At 40.5% G+C, this 23,611-nt stretch overlaps 1 protein-coding gene across 1 annotated transcript; it reads right to left on the reverse strand.

Annotated features, from left to right (window-relative positions):
• Nucleotides 1–9,897: 9,897 nt before the first annotated feature.
• Nucleotides 9,898–17,484, reverse strand: srm (spermidine synthase). The gene is made up of 8 exons (XM_088332030.1): nt 17,240–17,484; nt 16,412–16,532; nt 15,585–15,677; nt 13,121–13,274; nt 12,750–12,833; nt 10,967–11,112; nt 10,773–10,895; nt 9,898–10,614 (listed from the first exon to the last, which is right to left on the reverse strand). Exons 1-8 carry the CDS (start codon nt 17,368–17,370, stop codon nt 10,597–10,599), a joined length of 870 nt encoding a protein of 289 aa, XP_088188156.1. The 5' UTR covers nt 17,371–17,484; the 3' UTR covers nt 9,898–10,596.
• Between the last annotated feature and the right edge of the window lie 6,127 nt (nt 17,485–23,611).

Raw genomic sequence — 23,611 nt, forward strand, 5'->3', positions numbered from 1 at the left:
CACTGCCAATTGGTCTGACACATAGTCTTCCATCTGAACAAAATACTTCCTGTCCTCGAGGTAAGACTGGAACCATTTCAGGGCAGGACCAGAGATGCCTACCCAGACCTCTAAACTCTGCAACAAGATCACATGATCGACTGTGTCAAATGCACAGAATAGAATACCTTCCTGTGTCAATTGGCTCTTATTGATTCTGCTGCCATAGTGACAACAAATTTAAAAGATATTGTCCAGAAACATTTTTACATTGTTGGTTGCAGCTCGTTGCTTTCTGCAAGGCGACATGTTTCATGTGCTCATGTAAATGAATGGTGTTGTCAGAGTATCAGACCCTGCTACCACACCAATTACACCTAGCATTCCACACAATCTACATAAGGCAGAGCTTCCTGTAGCCACTATCATGTTTAGTTTATGGTAGGAACGGTTGCAAAAAGTGTACCCGTCAGTCACACACACTAGGGCCGGGGTGTCAAATTCATTTTAACTCGGGGGCCACACGATAGAACAAACATTCTGTCGGGGGCCGGACTAGTAGATTGAAGAGAAAGAAAAAGAGAGATAAAGAAATAAGAGAAAGAGGGAGGGAAAAGAAGAGAGGGCAGGACAAAGAAAGAAAAAGAGAGGGAGGGAGAGAGCATGAGAAACAAGAGATAAAAAGTCGTGAGAGAGGGGAAAAAGAAAGGGAGAGGAAGAAAGCAATCAAAGAGAAATAGAAAGACAGAAGGAGAGAAAAGAGAAAAGAAAGCGCAAAGGGTAGGAAGAGAGAAAGAGAAATGAGAGAAAAGGGAAAAAAGGAAGTTAGAGCAAAGTAAGTTAAAAAGACACAGAGAGAGAAAGAAACAAAGAGCAACAAAGGAAGAGAAAAAGAGAGACACAGAGAGTGAAAGAGACAGAGCCAGAGAGTGGGAGAAAAGGGGTGGAAAAGAGAGCGAGAGAGAGAGAGAGAAAGAAATACAAGTACAGTGTCTTTGTTCGAGGCACCTGGCTTTGGCAACATCAAGTTGACATATTTCAACCTGCAGCTTGTTTTTCTTTTGCGCTTCTCTGAGTGCTGTCTCGCGGGCCGGATTCAATCCCTTAGCGGGCCTGATTTGGCCCGCGGGCCGCCTGTTTGACACCTGTGCACTCGGGCATTGACATAACAGCGTTACCGAGGCCACTGTGTGAAAGAGAGAAGGGCTGCACTATCTACATATTGGAGTCGCGCTTTGAGGGAAGGAGTGAACCATCGACAATAGCATTAATCTGATCCAATTCTTTGCCTAGAATCAATGATATGAATATTTGATTGAACCCTTAAGTGAAAAAGTAATTTCCCTCTGACCTAACAGTGAGTTGGGTCACCTTTGGGAGCGATTACAAGCAAGTCAAAATCCGGATTGAAACCCAATCAATATGCTGTGGTATGATCTTAAACTGGCAGTTCATGCTAAAAACCTATCAAGTATTGCAGATTTTCAACAATTCCTCGAAAAAGAGTAGGCCAATATTCCGCCACAGCGTTGTGAAAGACTCATGACCAATTATTGTAATGTTTTGATTATTGTTATCACTGCCAAAGGTGGCCCAATTTGCTATTAGGTGCGGAGGGCAATTACCCTTTCACATAGGACCAGGTATTTCTTTTTTTGCTTTAATACATTATATTAATTACATAGGTTCAGTATAAAAATAAAAATATTGTTTGCTGAGGATACAAAAATACTGTGTGTTGACAACGATTTAAAACAACTAAGAATAAACTAGTAATTCAAAAAGTTGCACACATGGTTTAACATAAACAAATTAGTCTTGAAAGTAAATGGAACAAAATACACACAGTTTGGAAGAAAAACATAACAATGAGATTAATGGCTGCATGAGCAAATTTAAAATAAAAAATCTTTCTAATATTATATAGCTCAGATAATTATTTGATGAAAAACAAAATTTTAAATCTCAGCTAAACACAATTCAAAAAAAGGCTGCTAGAAGTATTCCCATCCCTGGCGTGCTCAAAAATGTTTAAATAAAAAGTTGCGTATATCATCTATTGGGCTCTTCTACTACATTGCTGAGAGATGGGGAAATACTTATCCTTCAACTTTAGATCCACTACTCAAGATACAAAAAAAACAATAAGAATACTTTTTAAGAGGACTTACAAAGCACATACTCATAATCTATTCCTACAGGCAAATCTTCTAAAGTTACAAGATTTTATTAAATGTCAAACCGCCCAGATGATGTACAGAACTGCAAACTAAAGCCTCCCTGCAATCTAACAATGCTACTTTCAGAGAAAACATTTATGACATGCCCAAAATAATGACAAATTATCTGAGAGATGAAATAGAACTACTCAAAGATTTTCCTGGATCGTTTGCTATGGAGCAAAATTGTGGAACAGCTCAAAGACTTAAAGGACTTGTCAAGCCCTTACATCTTTAAGATAAACTATCAAGCAAGACTGATTCAGGGTTAAAAAAATGACTCATACAAGAAACAATAGGATATACCGACTCTTCACATGCAAAACCTTATTTTATAAATCCAAACTAGGTCAACAATTTCTACTTTCTATGTTATATTACTGAGTGTACTTTATCAAGGTCTTGTTTGACCTAACACCAACTACAGTAGATGTTTTTGTTAAACCTAGACCAAGGCAATTACTTATGTCATATCTGTGCTTAGCACTGCGCAGAGCTATGACAATAGACCCATAGACTCGCTTCGGTTTGCCTGATATTCACCCGCACCCACGACAAGATCACTGTGTCCAAAATTGAATTATTAATTTGGGCATTCGGTGCAATTGGTATAATGTATATTCTACCAGAAGAGCTGAAAATAATGAAAAACTTTCCCAAAAAGAACAAATCCAAGCAGGTATAATCTCGATAACTGTTATAATTGGAAAAAACGGGACGTTGAGGATGTTGAAGACATTTACCTGGTGTTCTTCATGATTGGGGAAATTTTTGTTGGCGTTATGTGGAGTCTGTCAAAGCGGCTGAGAAAAATACCTGACCAAATGCTCAGACCAGTGAAACTGAGGACTTACTTCAACACTATTATGCCATCCTGGCCAACAACCTTGCCGAACAAACAACCACACTCCAAAAGTCTTAAACAAGCAGAAAGCTTACATCTACAACACATTCAACGACAAGTTCGAGGTTCTTAATGTCAAAAAGGAAACCACTGACCGACAGACCAGCGAGACTGTTTAAATTGAATCAAGATTGACTTTTGCCTCTCTCGTAGAAATGAATCAAATACCAAATTGAGACATGGTCGAAAATGAGGGGGAGATGTTAAGGCAAAAGATTAACAGTCAATGAATAGGAAAAAAAAAAAGAAAATATATCGATTTTCTGAAATCCTCTTATTAAATCTTACATGACTATGCTGGTCAATATATATATATATATATATATATATATATATATATATATATATATATATATGATTCATTCTCATGCGTGATGAATATATGTTACATAAAATGCCTGTTTAAAGTGTTCTGATTGTCAAGGGGACGGGACCTGGATTAGCTCCCGATTTTTCATCAGCCCTTTTATCCCTTCTGTTTTGCAATTGTTTGTCAAAGCTGTTGATCTTTAAATTCTCTTAAAAAGCCAAGTCTGAAGAGGTGGGTTTTGTGTCCAGATTTGACGGTGGAAAAGGGTGCAGAATACCGGGGGTCAGGCGACAATGAGTTCCCGGGCATGGGGACAGAAAGGCTGAAAGCTCTGCTCCCCATAGAGCAGAGAGGGACAGTGGGTATTGTGAGATGGAGGTTGGATGGATGATATGAGGGTGCGGGGTGGCGTGGCAATGTGAAGAAGGTCGGAGAGAAGGGCAAGGTTATGAATGGCCATGTAGGCTTAGAGAAGGATTTTGTAGTCGATTCTATGGTTGTTTGGGAGCCAGTGGAGTTCCTGAAGGACAGAGGGGGTGATGGTGAGAAGGGGTTTTAATGATAATGCACAAATTGCAAAGTTACGGACCAGCTGGAGATAATGGAGGGACTTTGGAGGTAAACCGTAGAGGAGGGAATTGCGGTAGACGTGAGGTGACAAGGCTATGGAAGAGGTTGGCAGTGGTGTTGGAGGTGAGAAAGGGGTGAAGACGGTTGATGGAGCGCAGGTGAAACTAAGCTGACCGGGTGATGTTATTTAAATAAGAGTTGAAGGATGTGGAAGATGACGCCCAGAATATTGATCAGAGGGGAGGGAAAAAACTGAGAAATTGTCAATGGAAAGATTTTATATTTATGTATATATTTTATGTGTGCACACGCACATACACAAGACTTAGCAGCAATGTTCAGAAGTTCAAATGTGGTCATATGAGTTTTCAATACGTAGTGGCAGATACCGAACATGTGCAATTGTGACGTTTGCAGAAAAGGCCACCGGCAAGGATCACAGCTTCCTTCCATTTCATTCTCGGATGGCGTGTATCAATTGATCAGTTGCACTTTAAGATCTATTTTGGACATGTGCAGGTTCGCTTTCTACTTGATCTCTAAATGGCCTAAAGCCAACGCAAAGATGAAACGAGAGTTGAAAAAGGTACAAATGAAGACTCAGGCGCTGTCCACACAATTCTTTGCTGTGCAAGGGACCGTGTTGCCTTTATTCATGATGTGAAAAGGGAATAAGCAGAAGTTTTTACTGCTAAACACAGCACCAACGAAAGCAACAATGTCTGAATGTGTGTGTTGGAAGGCCTACTTCAAATTAAAAGGAACATCGTGTACAGAAACAGATTAGATGTATTTATTTTTTAAACCAACAATAGCAGGATTGGTTGGTACGACTTGTTTGGAACAGCTGACTTCATAGTGTTGGGTTTTAAAGGTAATCCCAAATTCTTAAACATGAAAAATGTGAGGAATAGTACTTGTTTTTTAATTAAAATGTGTATATATATTTCACTAGTATATTATTTTCCGAGATATTCTATTTTGAAGACAGCATGTCTTGTTTTTGTCACCCTAAACTGTGACATCATCAGATAAACACTCACACGGTAACAAGCTTGTTGCCATTTCATTTTATATGTTAATTATTTGAAGAGATTACCAGGGTTTTGGTAGTTTTGTGGAGAATGCCTAGGCTGCAATGTGTCGCAGGGGGATTCTGTAATGGTACGACAAAGGGGGAGGAGCTAAAAGGGGGCTAACTGGCAAAAACACAAAAAACCCAGAGCGCTTCCAACATGGGGCTAATTGGACTGATCAACAAAAGGCCACCACAGCCTTGGCGGAAAAAACGCAAGGCTGGCCAACAAAAAAAACAAAACAAAAGTGGCAACAGCTACACTGACAAGCCCAAACCAGGTCAGGAATAAACAAACCAAGGAACATGACCAAATCGGCACTAACGCTAGGCTAACATTTGGAAAACATGCAGTAAGGAGCCAGGATAACCGTGAACCAACAACGGCGATAAATATGAGGCTGACCGGGAATAAACCAAAGGCTGCTGCAAAACCAGCACTAGCTGGCCAAACAACACATGGCAGGCAGCCAACAAGTGCCAACGGTGACCAAATAAAACTGGAAAGCCCTTGGTAGCCCCAACACCAGCATGGAGCCAGCTGGACAAAATCATACAAACATCGAAAGATGTGGCTCTACTGCAAAATGGGTCAAAACTTTGAGACGGAATCTTTCAACTCCTCCGCCTGTGAAAAATTTTGAACCATATTTGCCTAATTGTGGGGAGGGACATTCCACGTTCTGTGCCTAATTGGAATACCTTTGAATACTCCTTTTACCTCTCTCTCAAAAAGCAGGTGGGTTATTCTGCCAAAACGGAATCAATTGCGGAGCTTGAGCATTTTTTCACTTGTCATATTTTTTTTGCTAGTAACCTTGTGCTCAGCCCTTGTATTTTGTCAAAGACACAAATCATACCCTCAAACAGTTTGCTAATTTTATGATTGGTCGGCCGGATCAGTAAAATAATGTAAACTCCAAATTTTAGCTGATTTCCAATAACATGATTTATTATTCAGCCCATGTTAGTAACCTACCCTACATATTATAAATAGTAGACACTCAAAATCGAGCTGTGGTGTCAGTTAAATTGTTAATGTGGTTTGAGTGAATGTACGAAGGACGAGCCCTAGGATAGCGATGAGCTTGGGAGGACCAATAAACCTTTAACCCATTAAAATTTGTAGTGTTGAGCTTCTAATTTTGTGAGAACTGCGCCTTAAAGTTGATAGAGCAATTCAACTTGTTAATGACGTAATGCCATTGCTGTTCTCAGACATTTTGTAAAATAAGGCTCTTTTCTAAACACATTATTCAAAAACAAGGGCGGGGGGTAGGGGGGTTTTGAATGTGTTAACTGGTTTATTTTAACAGGTGAGGGAAAGCAGTTTTGCCCCTGAACCAACTCAACACGCTAAACAAACGCAACACTCACCTCTAGCGGCTGTAGAGAGCATTTGGTTTGTATTTAATAAATACCCCTTGATAGAAATTACCTAGAGTTTCTCTTCTTTTTTTTTGACATACTTGGAAATGATGGCAGGCCGGAATAAGTAATCCATAAAGAAACATCATGACAAACGTTTTTTGCAATTTTCTTTTTTTTTCTGAAATAAATTGTTTAATAAATACATCCTTACGCTTAAACTTGAAGCTATAATTTGTGACTTTGGAACTACAGCATTTATTAGTGTGTAGTACAGGTTTTTTTTTAGTCACGAGCGAAGAAGTGTAATAGCAAAGCTGACCCACCAAAGAGCAGAGTCATCATTAAATAGACTTGGAGAAACATGGCAACAATTTCAAGCATTTACAGGCACTTCAAAGTTCAAGCACTCTTCAACCGTTGAAATCACATTAAAATGAAGACATTTTTAATGATTTCAAGCTCCCGTAAAACCTTGGTTAGCACTTTCATGATAAAAAGGGGACTACAGAAATCCCTCGGTCATCGCGGTTAATGGGGACCAAAACCACCCGCGAAAAGTGAAAATCCGCGAAGTAGCAACGCCCCTTCAAAAATATATATATATATATATATATATTTTTTAAAATTATTTTATTATTATTTTTTAGACCTGCAAAGCTCTGAACCCGCGAACGTGGAACCACGAGGTAACGATGCCCCTTCAAAAATGCTGAATTTTTTTTTTTATTATTTTATTTTATTATTATTTTTTTAGACCCGCGAAGCTCTGAACCCACGAAGTAGCGAGGTCCCACTGTACATCATACCATTTTATTATTTAGGGAGCCTAATCATTTTTTCGAAGTAAATGTCGGACTTTTTTTCTAGAAGAAAAATTTAACATGGAGAGCAGTATTGTGTTGCACATTATCCATTTTCTTTTTACGGTGTAATAATCTATTACATAATCCCTCACAATGAACCTTTATCTCAGCTGCGCAATTTTTATACGAAATGTTCATTTTATTTAAAAGGTTTTCAAATACTCAATGATCCTGAAGTTGAATCAAGCTGTCTTGCCCGAAAAAATTACTGTACTTCTAAGATTACTGCCTTAATGTACAATATTTAAGTACAGTGAAAACCAAAACATGCATGAAGTAATATTAGTAGCAAAGATGCTATTAATATTGCAATTACTGTATATCACCTTTCCACTAAGAACAAAACCATTGAGGAAGAGGCTTACCCCTTTATGAGGGGAGGACAGCAACATTACGACCAACAACAAAGTATATGCTTCCACCTGCTGTCTAGAATCTGTAACTGCAACTCAATTTTTATTAGGTCCTATACCTTCATGACAGCAGTGGTCTCAAGACTCAATTGACTTTAGCTAGGACCAGATTGAGGTCGGAAGAAAATCTAAGATCTGAAAAAGAAAACACATTAAAGATTCATATGAAAGTAAAATAATAAGGAATAAATAAATCTATATTTTACGAGGGCTTCACTTTCGTAAAAGGGAGTGTTTGTGATTTGACTACTAGATGTCGCTGTATGCCAGTAAAACAGTGCATGGTGTAGTGCAAAAGAAGAATCAATGTGACCAAAATGCAAGATTTTACTTCTCATTTATTGCCCGTCCATCAGCAAAGAAAAAAAGGGGAAAACAGGAAAGAAAAAATGAAAAACAACAATGAAAAAAACGAAAGGGAAGAGAAAAAAGCAAGGGAAAAAGTAAGATGAAAAGCATAAAAATAAACAAAAAAGGAAATAGAAAAAAAAAGCAATAAAATTTTTTTAAAAGAAAAAGATATTTTCAGAGCCGTAACAGCAAGAGGGCTGAAAGTGACGACAGCTCTCTAGGTGCACCTCGTGTTAGGTCGAATTTCCAATTTCTCCACGTAAGAGCATTAGTGTTATTTACATACCTGTCAACCTCCACAGCTCCATGCCCATACAAACTGTCGTATTTTCCCGTACAAAATAATCATACATCATATTTTTTCTGTCGGAATGATGCATGATGGGGAATCCCCAGGCGGCAGACGCATGCGATTGCCAAATTTGCGTTTTTCCGTAATTTCCTTGTACATCGTACTCGTCTTCAAATGCATAAAAAACGTAATTGTACGGCAAACCCGTACAGGTTAACAGGTATGTATTTACTTCATAGTTTATGTATTTTTTTCAGTCCGGAACTTTTTAAATGAAGGGGTATTATAACCACTAGGGGGCACTAAATAATTCACCCTGTCCTTTTAGAATTACAAATTAAGGCGGGGGCCCTCAAACTATCATGTACCTGATTTGGGCACTATTTTTGCCTTCGATCTTTCCATTGTAGTGCTTCAAGATAGGAAAACTCACAAATCTCTCAATGATTGAATTACTCAGTATCTTCAGATACTACAATACAAGAGTCAGGTATTAAGACTTAGGTGATTGAGGCATTGTCTTTTGGGTACTCTACTCAGTGTATCTCCGCTTGATTAAGTCGACTTAAATGTACGCTGAAATAATGCTCTTCTAAGTTTTATTTATCTAAACTCTGGCCCTGTTAGATTAAAAACGGTGCTCTTTCTAAATAAATATTTAAAAAAGATTGGGATTGGCCTTTTGAACTCTGCACCCTCTTGTAGAGGAGTATAATTTCAAGATACTAACATAGCACAAAAAAAAGTTATAAGAATAATGATCTTGTTTCCCTAGCAGTACAAGAAATAGGGTTTTACATTGCAGACCTTTGCAAACGGCTGAAACGTTGCAAGCAAAATATTCTACAACAGTCACCTTTTCACTGTCGTTTACTTGAAACTGTTATTCGATTTGATTTAAAATTATATTAAATGTATTAGATAAAGAGTTGGCTGACCAGGGCCTTCTAGCAGGCATAAGGAAACGTCAACGGTTTCACCAACTATGATTAGGTAGGCGGAGGTATCGGAAGTATCACAACGTAAAAGGTGAAGAATACTATTTCCCAGTCCACTGCTGCTTCTGTCGACCGGACATTTTCAGCCCTAAACTGTATGGCAGAAATACGACAGGACAGAATGGACTTTCAGCGTTAGCTTTGATGGTGGTAGAAAAGAACTTCTTAACGGAACTTAAGCACATGAATAATCTTTATGACAGAGTAATTGAAATCTGCTTGAGGATGGCTTTTGTGTACAAATAAAACAGATTTTTGGTGAATTAAATGTGGCTATATCTTTAAATAATTGAGCAATCTTATGTTATTATTGATGCTTTTTTACAAGTTTTACAGCCATTAAATGGTTATTGAAGGTTGGATTGATTCAGATGTAGCACTACTGAAGGCCTAGGTGTGAATTGCATGGCCCGCCACTGGCATAGTCACAAGAATAGTGATTAATAAGAATAATGATTAATATTTTTTTTCCCCAGCAATCCACAAATAGCTTCTTTCATTGCCCAAACCTTTGTAAATGGCGAACATTGCAAGCGGCACTATTCCAAAATCTTGCACCTTTCAGTGTCATTTTATTAAAACAGTCATTGAATTTATTTAAAAAATGTATTAATCCACCCCGCCCAACCCCCGAATTTATTGGTTTCAGTTGTTGGCTAGACAGCAACAATATCACTGTATGATGGCATCAAACAGTAAAGCTTCACATTGCTACCTACTGTTAAACGAATGCCAGAAATTGCATATTTTAGCATGTCAGCAGAGCTTAACATATGAAATGTGTTATTCACATTAAAGCAGAGCAACAAACAGTTGTTGGGTTCCTTTAAGGAGAATTTTCTGTAGAACCAGAATCCAACAGGTACTCGCTAAACACTTGTTTCCAAATGATTGAGATTACTTTGGAAAATGTAGAACTACATTGCAATTACCTGCAATAATACAACACGGTCCAAACAGTGCAGTCTTTGAACGTGGCCTTAAGATTGAATGGTGCCTTCATCAACATTTGCTTGTGAGACGAGCTCAGAGAAGACAAAACTGATAAACCGTGTGACAAAAATGGCACTAGTGTTTTTTTTTCAATGAGCGATAGGAAACGGGGCAACCTCCCCCATCCCATGAATACCTAAAAAGCCAGGCTACACTGTGAAGGCGGTGGTGAAAGGTTGGTAGTCACGGTAGGGCAGAGAAGCCAGAGCTGTATTAGTTTGTCAGTGGAACGAAGAGCAGGTTTGGTGGTTAGGCTAGTCAAGCTTCATTGAGTACCTGTCAATCACAGTAGAAACAAAAATACACAAGTCAGACGTATATACATGAGTACGCTTCAGTCTGTTTGAATAATAAAACGCATGAATACATTTACTAGTTTTGTCGTACAAAACGGATCCTAAACCAAACCTCTGCCACTTTCATGGTACGCTGACCTTTCTTGCAAACTCTGGAAGGACGAACGATGCTTTGTGAATCTCCGTGTTGTAATATTTTAGGTCCATGTCTTCCAGATCTTCTTTTGACAGTTCTTTCACTGGCTTCCGGAAATCCGTGTCCTGGTATTACAATTCAATCAGTCAGTGGAAAACAGCACACATTTTATTAGAGGGTGGAAGGAAACACCTACAGGGTTTTTACTGCAGAGCATGAATCCAATTTGACCACTGGGATAGGTTGGGATGGTCCCGTAAGCATAGTCCACGACGGGAAACAGTGTTTTGCAGAAGGTTTGCATTTCCTTTATGAGTTCCAAATGCAGCCATTGACACTCTCCTGCAAATTAACAGAGCAGTAAACATCTGTAAATAAGCAAGCACAGTTGTGGCGTCTTTATGTCAAATTTCACACGGGTCCCGAACATGAATTAGTAAATTTGAATTTTTTATAAACTCCGAAACTAATCCTAGAATCGGTTCCAAAGCATGGAGTTAAAAATTATGACATTTTTTTTTGTCTTCTCTGTTAAACTCAACTCTAGCTAAATGCACAGATAAAAACAGTATTCCCTAGAACAGGGGTCTCCAACATCGTGCCTACAGACACCAGGTAGCACTCTAAAAGTACAAGGGTAGCCCTCAAACAATGATGGGTCATAGTGATTATCTAAAGAAAATTGATTATTTTTTATCTGGCAATAGAAATCATTGACATGATCAGTGTCTTTAAAAACAATGTTTTTGTGGTTGACTGCTTAGTTTAACTCCACTTCTAAAAATTACAACCTGGTTAGAAACATAATAACGTTTTAACAACATAAGTTACTATTTTAGATATGTTGCCCATTGCGCTAATCAGTAACAATAAAAACTGCTCTCAGGTTCAAAAAGGTTCATGACCCCTGACCTAGGATCTTACTGCAATCAAAATACGATACAATGAAGCCATGATCAAAACACTTAAACAGAAGTTACACATTTCTCACTTGTGACATTGAAAATGCAAGCACAAGAGTTAGGATTTTGATGTGTACAACAACAAAAATAAAGAGTGCCTATAGCTCTCGAGACCTGTACCCTTAGGATTCACTGGCGACACCCTCACAATATTAACCGGGAATCCTTTTACCGAAAAATTATTATGTAAAAATATTTAAAAACCCTATTGTGGAAAGGGCAAAGGTGGTCTGCTTGTTTGGCTTTTACTATGCCAGTAAAAGTCATTGTGGTCATTTCAATTTCCATTCAGGATATTTGAATCAAGTACAGTATATAAAATGCATTAAAGATTTGGGGAAAGAATGAAGCAAAGTTTGACACCATGATGTTAAACAAAAAACTCATAACTCCAGCCTTGAGAGCTTCCTAACTAACAGACATCTAACCTCTGTTCTCATATGTCTGCATGGCTAAAAAGATCTATTTGTACATGCAAGGTTATGCAATGTATAGCATGACATGAAGAACTCACAGCTTTAAGTCTTATACCAATTCACTCACTTGAACTCAGCTGCTTTTTGTCTTTTGGTGTGGGTAAAGAAAGCCAATTTATCCTTAGGGTATACTGTACATTATATATACTTGTTGCCTTCCTTTTTGGCTCCATTAACTAACCTAACTTTGAATAAAGTGTCTTTTGGGGAAAAAAATCATTAGATCATTGGGTATACATACAAAAAGTACCAGGACTAACGGGAGAATTACAACAATATTGCATGTTTACAAACCAGTAACTACACCCAATGACTCATTTAACCATTGTTTTAATTGGTATATGCCAGCTGGCCAATGAGAACCTAAAAGGACTGTAAATTTACTTTCAAACGGGGGTTTTCAAATTAAAGAGCAATATTTACCCATCTAAATGTATGTATGTATTTGCCGAATGATTCCTTTAAATGTGTTTCACTCACTGTAAATGTATTTTAGCTCAAGATAATGTTAAATGACACTGGTAAATGAAATAAAAGGTACCCTGGGAACAGAGTATTCCTTGACTGGTCAATGCCGTCTTCATCAGCTGATAGTAACTCTCCTTGAATAAACTTTCAGCAGGACCTAAAACACGATCAAATTGGAAAGTCATACATACAAAGTATCTTCCAGAAATTTTGCACAAGATTTTATTTTAATTGAATCAAATTGTGTTTACAATGTGATTTTTTAAGATAAACAGTTAAAAAGGTAGTCATTCAATAAAGAAAAAAGAAAAAAGGGCTATTTTGAACTACATTGCCCAGCCCTTCATTGGACCATAATTTTGCAAATGACTTCGCCAGACGAAAATGAAACAGAAACCCAAGGACGGGGACAAAGACTTTACAGAGGGACGCCATTTTGCTTACCAACAGGGTCAGATGAATCAGTAATAATCACATCGAAGGCATCTTGGTTTTGCTTCATAAACTCGAAGCCGTCTCCAACATGAAGGGTGAGCTTGGGACTGAAGAAACCTTTGGCCATGCCAGGTAGAAACTTCTTTGATACATTAATGACGTCCTACACATGAGAAAAATGGGGCAGCATAAGTATACAAACACAATATGTAATGCTTTTAGGGATACTTGATTTTTCTGTGTTGTCTTACTAGCCTCATTCCTGAGAATAAGATTTATTTGAAATAAATAAATGTAAGACTAACAGGCATGGAGACGGGTCCTTCCCCAGGGCCATGACCACCCTAAACAAGCGTGAAAAAATGTAAACACCAAGGACAGTGTGTCACCCAATAGTAGGGCAGTAGTCTAATATTGAAGATCAGTTGTCAACTGAGCTCAGACGAAATTTATGATTGCCAGGACTGGCCAAGATCATTCTCGAAGCCCAATCCAAGGGGACAGGAGAGGAAGACCGAAAAAGAACATGGCCGACAACATCAAGAAATGGACTGCTACAAACTTTGCTTCGACCCAGAACCATCAGCAGTGGAGAAAGCTTTCCAGAGTTGGGTCCTTAGTGTCGCCCTAACGACCCAGGAGGTTAAGGGATCTGTGAACAGAAAAATCCTATCTTGTACAGTGTTTCCTATTGAATTTTGTGAGACCCCCATGGGTGGAAAGTCTAGGGGTGTCCAGGGGTGTGCACGGTTGATATATTTACACCAAGCATTTTGCCTACCGTATAATTCAGACTATAATGAACACCTGATTATAAGTTGCACCCAGTACACTTTTAAGGAAAAAGCAAATTTGTACATGCATAAGCCAAACCTGACTATAAGCCCGCCCACATAAAATAGGAGATATCTACTGAGAATGACAGTACACAGAAAGAGCTAATAATATACGGTACTTTAACCCTTTAATGGTCCAACTTTTGTTAACAGACACGTGTCCGTACGATGACACCAGTCACTAGAATATGTCATGCCACATATCTTTGGAAAGCTTAAAATATACAGTATGTATTAGACAAACACCACGATCATTCTAAAACAAGATACCCAAAACTATAAAGCCAGCGTAACTCACCATTACACACCCTGCCCGTCTTCAACTTTTTCGAATGTCCGCAAAAATGGCATTGTTACATCAAGGACAATCCACAGAAACCAACCATGTAAAATATTTCCTCCAAAACACATGATAATGCATGAATAGGATTCCGCCTTAAACATGCTTCATGTAATCTGTTCTTTTTGCCAGATTATTTCCGTTTACAAATAAAGACTCGTAAAATTGTTCCCAATATGGTAGTTAGTGCTTCTTTTTTGATTGACCCCCTTTTATATGCCAATTTTATTCATGCACAGAGCGCAAAGTTACAATAAACTTGTATCTTTCTTGACACATATACTCCACCTGTTTTACCCTAACTGCTTGGGCACCCCTGGCGGCCTTTCTAAAAATTTTATAAATTAGCCACATCATTGCATAAGCCGCAAGGGTTGAAAACTTGGGAAAAAAGTCGAGGCTTATAGTCCAAACTTTACGGTATTTACTAACTAAGGATGACTGAAACAACACAGAACCTCAGAAAAACATTGAAAAACATACAATAAAATGTGTATGACAAAAACAAAACAAAAATATCTTTAGTCTCTATTGAATATTGGCATTTGGGAACAAAAAGTGTCAGTTTTAGACAACACACAATGATTTGGAGCCATTAATAAAATTACAATGAGTCCAAACAAGAATAATTTTTTTCTGCTTCGAGCCCTTTTACAAAAAATTATTTTTTGTCCTCCGTGTTGTAATCTCTCTTTAACAGTTCCTGTGCTCAATGTGTTGCAACGACAGTGTCTCCCAAAATCCAGCCAGTTATAGTGCTGATGTCTGGAGCCAACAAGCAGGTGGTTCTTTGAGCTAACGGTCGCCTGGGAAGGATGAAGCGCAGGAGAGGAAGAGGGCAAAGTACGCGGATTTTGTGGCTGAATGACGAAGGAACGGGTGGAGGGCCCGCTACGAGCCTATTGAGGCTTTGCAAGCAGGTCCTTACACGGTGTTCTTGTGTGGACTGCATACAACATCTTGGGAGAAGTTCAGGCTGGCTCTGATTGGGGAGGGACAAGGCGTGGCATAGTGCGCTATCAGGACACAATTCAGGTGGTTGATCATCCTCTGCTTGGTTGCTTGGGTGAGGGTGTGTAACTAAGACCCGAAACACCCGATGATGCTGGGAGAGTCCCTGATGATGTGTCAAGGTCGCACCATAAGGTAAACATATCTTCCTCTTTTTTATGACAAGTTTAAGACCCCATAGGTAAGCTGGCTAAGTTTCTCTAAAGATAACTGCAATTACTTTAAAGAGTAGCGTAAGCTGTAATGAACTGTGAACACAATTTTGCTGAGTAATATCTTGCCTCACCTCGTCAATCTCGCAGAGAACCACTGACTCGACTTCTGGATTTTTCACCACCTCCCTTAGCACACCTCCATCACCACCCCCAATGATAAGAACCTATAAGCAAGAGACATATATTTAGTATAATAATATTAGCGACATGCAGTAAGAGGAGGCAGGTGAGGCATAGCCTCACTTTTCTTCACGGACATATGAAATTTAAGGGTTGTATGTCTACAGTGTCAAAATTCTTTCTCAAATCATAATAACATATACTTTATTGTCATTCTGGTCCACATCTATACGGAACAAAATGTCGATAATTTCCAGCTATTGTTTTCACAACTTATGGAAATTAACAACAAATATGCAAGAACAATAATAGATCATTTTAGCTGTATAAATACTGTACATTGGCACAATAGGAGCGTCTGGAATAAACATGTAAATTTGACAGTCAGGTAAACCATATTTTCATATAATACAGTACAATTCATAGTGCAGAGAATACGCTCATTTCTCACTCCAAAATCGTGCACTTTTCTTTTTCAAAATAGCGGATATTTCACATTATTTTATGAATATTATTAATACAATTAGTATGTTAGGTATTACTGTGCCAAGTATCAGCAGATGCAGAGTGAGGCACACAATTCTCTTGCCTCGTGGCAGGGGAGATCGTGAGACCAAGGATTCTTATAGACTTGATTTATAAGTTAAGATAAGACAATTAAACGTTTTATTTTTCTCTGTCAGTCACTATATTACTATCTTGCTCTGCCAATCAAATAATGAATAAGACAATATTTACAAGAAAAATGGTTTTGTGTTTAAATTCTTGTTCTCCCTACCTTCTTGGGAGATGGGTGACAGTAGAGTGGGAGGTTGGCGATCATTTCCTGATAAGCAAACTCATCTCTTTCCGTACACTGGATCACCCCATCTAGCACCAGCACGTTGCCATACGTTTTACTAAAAGTAATCGACAGTGTTAAAGAAAAAACATGTACACTTAGATATCTTCAATATACCCCTTTACATGTTTGTAAACAAATGTGACATAGATGCGCGCGGATTGATGAGGCAGAATGGCAGAATTCATGTCAGTTTATAGCAGCCAAATGACACAAAATGATCCTAGAGAGTAACAACTCAAACGAGCACAATATACATACATACATATATATTCCCATATATACATACATACACATACATATAATGTTGCTTAAAATTGCAATTGGTGCACCTGTACACCTAACTTCTGGGTTTATTGTTTGTGTAAACTGTGCTGTCTAAAAACTAAACCAAACAAACAAATATTTACTAGCTCCATTCAAACTAGTACTGATAGAGACCCCTCGATTTATGAAATCAACCATTCTTTTTGGTCACGAATGCGCGCGCAACCTGAGCTGAACCGGCGAGGACGTAGGCTGGAAAGGGGTCTAACGTGCCAAGAAATCTGAAGGGAACATTTAGCAGCCGAAATCAGAAATACCGTTTGACAACGTTTATGGGGCACACCACATAACTTATCGGGGTAATTTCAGAAGGTTCTGAGCAGATAATGGGAAACTTTCAGATAGAGTAACCTGCTCATTACAACAAGCCCGGGAGCACGCCCGGCAGCTAGCAGTGTGAGCTAACTGCTAGGAGGGGCAGCAGTATGCGAAACACACCTCTTGAACACCAACACGTCTTGATACTTAGATTTCTTGTGGTAGAGGACCTCTTCTACTTGAAGACTAGTTGCTTGGCCGGGCCATAACGTGCACGTCTCCTTGAACCAGCCGTCCCTGATGTTATCCATGCCGGTAGCAGGCGAGTAGCAGGCTAGCTCACCTAAACGTGTTTATAAACCAGCCAACGTGACACGCGACGGCGTTTTGACACTTAAAATGCAACTCGGCTGCCACACATGCTGTCTCGCATGGGAGCCAATAGCAGACGTCAGACGTGACGCAATGTGGTAAAACTGACCAATGGAATGCGGCGAGGCGAGTGCTCTTGATATAGTTTGATTGACTTACATTCGCACTGTAATCACACACTCGGAAATGAACAGAATGAATGAATAAATAAATGAAAAAGGAAACTTTATTTCGAAAATGAGCCAACAAAAAAAAAAAAAACAAATGAACATGCGCTTATTTAATCCTAACCCTTCGACTTTCTTAATAACCGTGTCTCGTTGCTAGTTCTCTTGTGTTTTTACATAAAACACACCACGAATGCACGTATTTACATCATCACCACTAAAATCACAATTTTCACCGTCAGCATCCTTGTTGTCTCCAATTATTTTCAGCATTCTATACAACAAGAGTATATTATTATAGATTATCTTTCTATTGTAGTAACAATAACTCTCATGGTAACAACTGCATTAAAAGACCAGACGTGGGAGCTTGAGCCAGATGTCTCCAGCATTAAGCTCCCAGTTGTCTGCCCTGACAATGAGGTTTGCAGGTATGCCGGTGTAACAGAGTTGAAATTTGATTGTTTTGAATGTTTTTTTGAATTCTCACAAAATCTGTGTTTTTGTTGTATTACTGTTAATATTCCGGTACCTCATTCAGTTGTTAAGTCATGGGCGTCTGCGACTGTTCTTTTCGTTTGGCACTTTATGGGCTTCAGCGCTTGCCGTAGCTTAAGTGATTTTTGTAAGCGTTGAAGATAATTGCAGTCGAGAACAGAGACCCCTGACTTTTGTATTGTTTTATTTACTGAATGCAGGCAATAAACCAGAGATTGTGAAACCTTGTGTCGTGCATGAACGAGGGTCGCTACACTGGTGCCCTGACTACGCAACTGGATCATTTCGATCAGCCTCTGAGCAGATCCCGGCGTTGCTGCATGTTCTTCTTGTGTCCACTAGAGGGTACTGTTGTACTGCATTGGCGCTTTGATTTTGTTTTATGTATTTGTGCCACTGTGCATTTGCTATCAATACGTAAATTATTAGTTAATTTCTGGTTTTTGTTTTTCCTGTTTTATTTTCTATTCTTTGTATTATCGAAAGTATAATGGCTGAAGGATATAGTAGTCAAAATGACGATTTTCAGGGCTTTTCTATTGGCAGGGGTGTCCATTTTAATGGTTTGAATGCAAACACACTTACTAGTGGGTATGGAAGTAAAGGTGTAGGTGGTCTCCAAGAACATGTTAGTGATGGGAGGGACAGGGGGCGTGGTATGAGCCCAAACTGGTCTCCAAGTGAACAGTTCTTGAGGGAGAGTGCACAGACTTCAACCCAAATGAGTGATAATATTGCCCTGCAACACCTGACTGACATGGTAGGCCGAATTGGAGAGCAGATAGGCAACTCAGTATTGGCTAGTCTGCTCTCTTCTGGTTTCATTGATCGCACACATGCACATGACACACCAATGACTGGAAAAGCAGCGACTGTTATGACTAAAGACGACCCTAGACCACATAACACAACGCAGGAAAGCACTACACCGGTAATTGTCCATGTCAAGACTGAACGTGAAATTGTGACTTTCAGGGGAAATGGTTCTGACAAGTGTTCAATTCAAGAATGGATCACCATGACTAAAGCCCAGCTTCGGAAACAGTCCTATACAACAGCTGAGAAAGCAGATGAGATACTAAGCAGGCTTTTAGGGAGGGCAAGAGACGTTGTCAGAGTAGCTCTCAGGAGTGATGAGGCACTTGATGTGAGGCAAGACCCAGATATCATTTATGACATTCTAATACGATACTTTAGTCATTCCTCGTCAACTCTCCCGTTGCAAGATTTTTACACCACGCTACCCACGCCAAAGGAAAATCCAGTTGACTACTGGATCAGACTAAACAAAGCAGCAGACACTGCTGATGAGGGTTTGCGTCGCTTGGGCAGAAAAATGGAAAACCTTGGCGGGGAAGTGGCACAAATGTTTGCAAAGTACTGTCCTGATCCACAGCTATCAAACATTTTCAGATGCAAGCCTGTTAATGAGTGGACCTCTAAGGACGTTCAACTCAGGATAGATGAGTATCAAAGGGAATCAGGGGCGTCAACTAGGTCTTGCAGTGTCCCTCCACTGAAGAATTACCCGACTGCAGTGCTTGACAGTGAATCTCCTTGTTGTTCCTACTCTGGCTCTATAGAGACGGGTCTCCAGTCCATTTGTCCCACCCATGTTAACCCCGATCTATATACACATTTTTCGTGTGTTCGACAGCATGCCCAGCGCCCACAGCATGTCTCACCGCCTGTCCATGTCCCACCACAGTATGTCTCACCACAGTATGTCCCACAGCCTGCTCAGAAAGATGACAGTGATGTCCTTGGCCGAATGATGAGCATGCTAGAGAGAGTTTTGTCTAGAGTGGAGCCACTGAATCCTGAGCGTATTCAGAGGCGCCTAAGTCCTTTCAACTCTCCTCCATGTAAGGTGTGTGGTGGCGCTGATCACTCCACTTTATATCATTGCAAATTGAATAATCTGTGTTTCAAGTGCCTAGCCCCTGGTCACTCTAAGCAGCATTGCCCCGACAAAGTTTCTCCCCAAATCAGTTCAGTTTTCGGGAAACTAGCTGACCTGTATTCAGAGGGAGGCCGTACAGGTCAAAATGAGTTCTCCCACCCATTTGATCTCAATTTCAATTCAGTTTTTAATTCTGACACGTTCACACAATCTCAGTTGCCTAATATTGTTTATCAAAACACACATACTGTAGGGGGCCGCGACAGTTTGTTTTATGTACCAGTTAGAGTGGGGAGCAGTATGACTTTGGGGGGGATGTTGGATAGTGGCTCCATGGCCTATACCGTGAGTGAGACTGCTCTGCGTAAGATGCTCTCTGTTGGAGCAGTACGTACAGAAGACGAATTTTCCATCAACGTGACACTCATTGGTGTTGGGGGTCGACGAGTGTGCCCAAAGTCAGCTTTCAACATCGAAATGGAAATCAATAATTGTAAAATGATTGTGCCAACAATTGTTGTTGAGGGGCAACCTGATGACCTAATCATTGGAACTAATGTTATCAGAAACATATTGCATGAGTCAAAGAAGTTTGGTGCGTACTGGACAGCAATCTCTGCTCCATCATCCACTAATGCTGAAACTGAGCAATTTCTTTCATTGCTAGCTGGCTTGCATAGATGGAGTGGTGGTGAAATGCCCGAGAAGATAGGCACAGTGCTCTGCAATTCAGCCACATGCCTTGAGCCTGGCCGTGAGTACCTCTTGTGGGGGAAGCTGTCAAAAACTGCACGAGTATCTCCTGGGAGCGCAGCGATGACAGAACCTACGTCGGCACGATCTGCCCCCAAGGGTCTAATGGTCGCCAGAGTCGTCACACGTCTGTGGGCAGATGGATGGGTTCCACTGAAAGTCATGAATGTCACAGAATATCCGCTGTTTTTGAGACGCAATGCAAAGCTGGCTGACTTGGTGCCTTGTGTTGCTTTGGAGGATCTAGACCTGGTCAGTGGCCATCACAGTACTTCCGTTGTGCAATTGCCCCCTGTCTGCTCTGATGTAAGTAATGCTGAGGAGAAGCTACAGTCTATTGGCCTGGGTGAACTAGATGTTGGCTGTTGTGATGCATCGTCTGAGTGTAAAGACAAGTTGTCAGAGCTGATCATTCACTACCAAGACATCTTCTCGCGTAATCACCTTGACTGCGGAAAGGCGAAGGACTTTGTTCACAGAATCCATCTGGTTGACCAAAAGCCGTTCAGACTCCCTTTTAGACGTGTGCCACCGAGTCAGTATCAAAAATTACGCCAAGTTTTGAATGAAATGGAAGAGAAAGAGATCATTCGAAAGTCGACAAGTGAATATGCTTCACCTTTAGTTCTCATCTGGAAGAAGAATGGTGATATGCGTGTGTGCACTGACTTTAGGTGGTTGAACAAGAGGACTCTGAAAGACGCTCATCCTCTGCCACATCAGGCTGATTGCTTAGCAGCACTTGGTGGCAACTCCTTCTTCACTACAATGGACTTGACGTCTGGGTTTTACAACATGCCTTTACACGAAGATGATAGGAAGTACTCAGCGTTCACTACGCCTATGGGGCTTTATGAGTACAACAGGTTGCCACAGGGGCTCTGTAATAGCCCAGGGAGTTTCATGAGGATGATGACATCCATTTTCGGGGACCAAAACTATTTAAGTCTGCTATGCTACTTGGACGACATTTTAGTTTTTGCCCCTGATGAAAGTTCTGCACTCAGACGTCTTGAAATGGTGTTCAGCAGACTCCGTGCCCACAATCTGAAACTGGCCCCCAGGAAATGTCACTTTTTAAGGAAATCTGTAAAATTCTTGGGGCACATTATTGATGAACATGGAGTGTCAACCGATCCAGAAAAAGTTGAAAGTATAAGCAAAATGACTGTGGCGGACTTGATGGAGTGGGATGGAGCGACACCTTCTGTGAAACGTGTACGGTCTTTCTTGGGCATGTTAAATTTTTATCAACACTTCATTCCGGGGTATTCAACACTCGCAAAGCCCTTGTTTTATCTGCTGGCTGGCCAGAAACAGAAGAAAGGCAGAAAGCCCAAATGCACTGTAGTGGGCCGCAAACTGAAATCAGGTGACTGGACTGCTGACCACGACCAGGCATTTACAGACCTCAAAAAGGCCCTTATCCATTCTGTGGTTTTGGCTCATCCAGACTTTAGTCGTCCATTTTTGCTGTCGACTGACGCCTCATTGGATGGCCTTGGAGCCGTTTTGTCCCAGGTACGTGAAGGTGACACAGTGGCTAGGCCAATTGCGTTCGCTAGCAAGTCTTTGACCCGGTCACAGAAGAACTACCCAGCTCACCGTTTGGAATTTCTTGCACTGAAGTGGGCTGTGTGTGAGAAGTTTAGCCATTGGTTGAAAGGCCATGAGTTTACCGTCTGGACTGACAATAATCCACTTACACTCATATGACTAAACCCAAATTGGACTGTTGTGAGCAAAGATGGGTGTCAAAGCTGGCCAGTTACAATTTTGAAATCAAATATGTGCCTGGTCCCAAAAACACGGTTGCTGACGCTCTCAGCCGTGTCCCTTTTTGTCAGAATGTTGGCCACAGACTAGTCAGTGAACCTCTTCATGATCTCACTGCGGAAGCTGCGGTTTTGTCTGATACAGCCGTCCAACAGACTTTCAGAGACTCTACCGATCAGCCTGTCATGGCAGAGAAGCTGTCCCATTCTTTAGCTACAAATGTCCAGTCATTACTCGTGTCGGCCCAGACTGTATCAACTCAAGAAGTTCCTGCTGTTGTCCAGTCACACACTGAATGGGCCTCCGGTGCGAGAACTCGTGCAGCTCAACTGATAAGCCACATGCCCCACCTTATCCCAGATACACTACCCAGTCTGCCTGCTTTCTCCATGGATGACCTGCGGGAGGCTCAGTCCAGGGACAGAGTTTTGTCTCGTCTTCAGTTTTATGTGGAACGGTCTCGAAGACCGTCTAGACGTGAAAGGGCACACGAGACAAGTCAAGTTCTGGGCCTCCTGAAGCACTGGGAGAAGTTTGTTCTGAGTGATGATGTTTTGTACAGAGTATCCCGTAATCAGATTTCAAATGCAAAACGCCATCAGTTAGTGGTCCCTGATTGCCTGAAGGCCGAAGTTTTAAAAGGGGTGCATGACAGTGCGGGCCATCAAGGCCAGTCAAGAACCCTGAGCATCGCCAGACAGAGATTCTTTTGGTTGCATATGGACAGAGATGTGAGGATGCATGTTCGTCAATGTCAGCGTTGCATAGTCAGCAAAGTCACTGAGCCTGCAGGGAGGGCCCCTCTGGAAAGCATTGCCACTTCCCGCCCATTGCAACTTGTTTGTATTGATTTCTGGTCCGCTGAAGATTCACACAACAAATCTGTTGACGTACTAGTCATAACAGACCATTTCACCAGATTGGCACAAGCTTTTCCATGTAGAGACCAGTCAGCCAGGCAAGTAGCTAAAGTTCTATGGGAAAAGTATTTTTGTGTTTATGGCTTTCCGGAGAGGATCCACAGTGATCAAGGCCCAAGCTTTGAGAGCAATTTGGTCGCAGAACTTTTACAATTATCTGGGG

This window comes from Urocampus carinirostris, chromosome 3 (genome assembly GCF_059441175.1).
Source record: "Urocampus carinirostris isolate Australia breed hairy pipefish chromosome 3, RoL_Ucar_1.0, whole genome shotgun sequence".
Lineage (NCBI taxonomy): Eukaryota > Metazoa > Chordata > Actinopteri > Syngnathiformes > Syngnathidae > Urocampus > Urocampus carinirostris.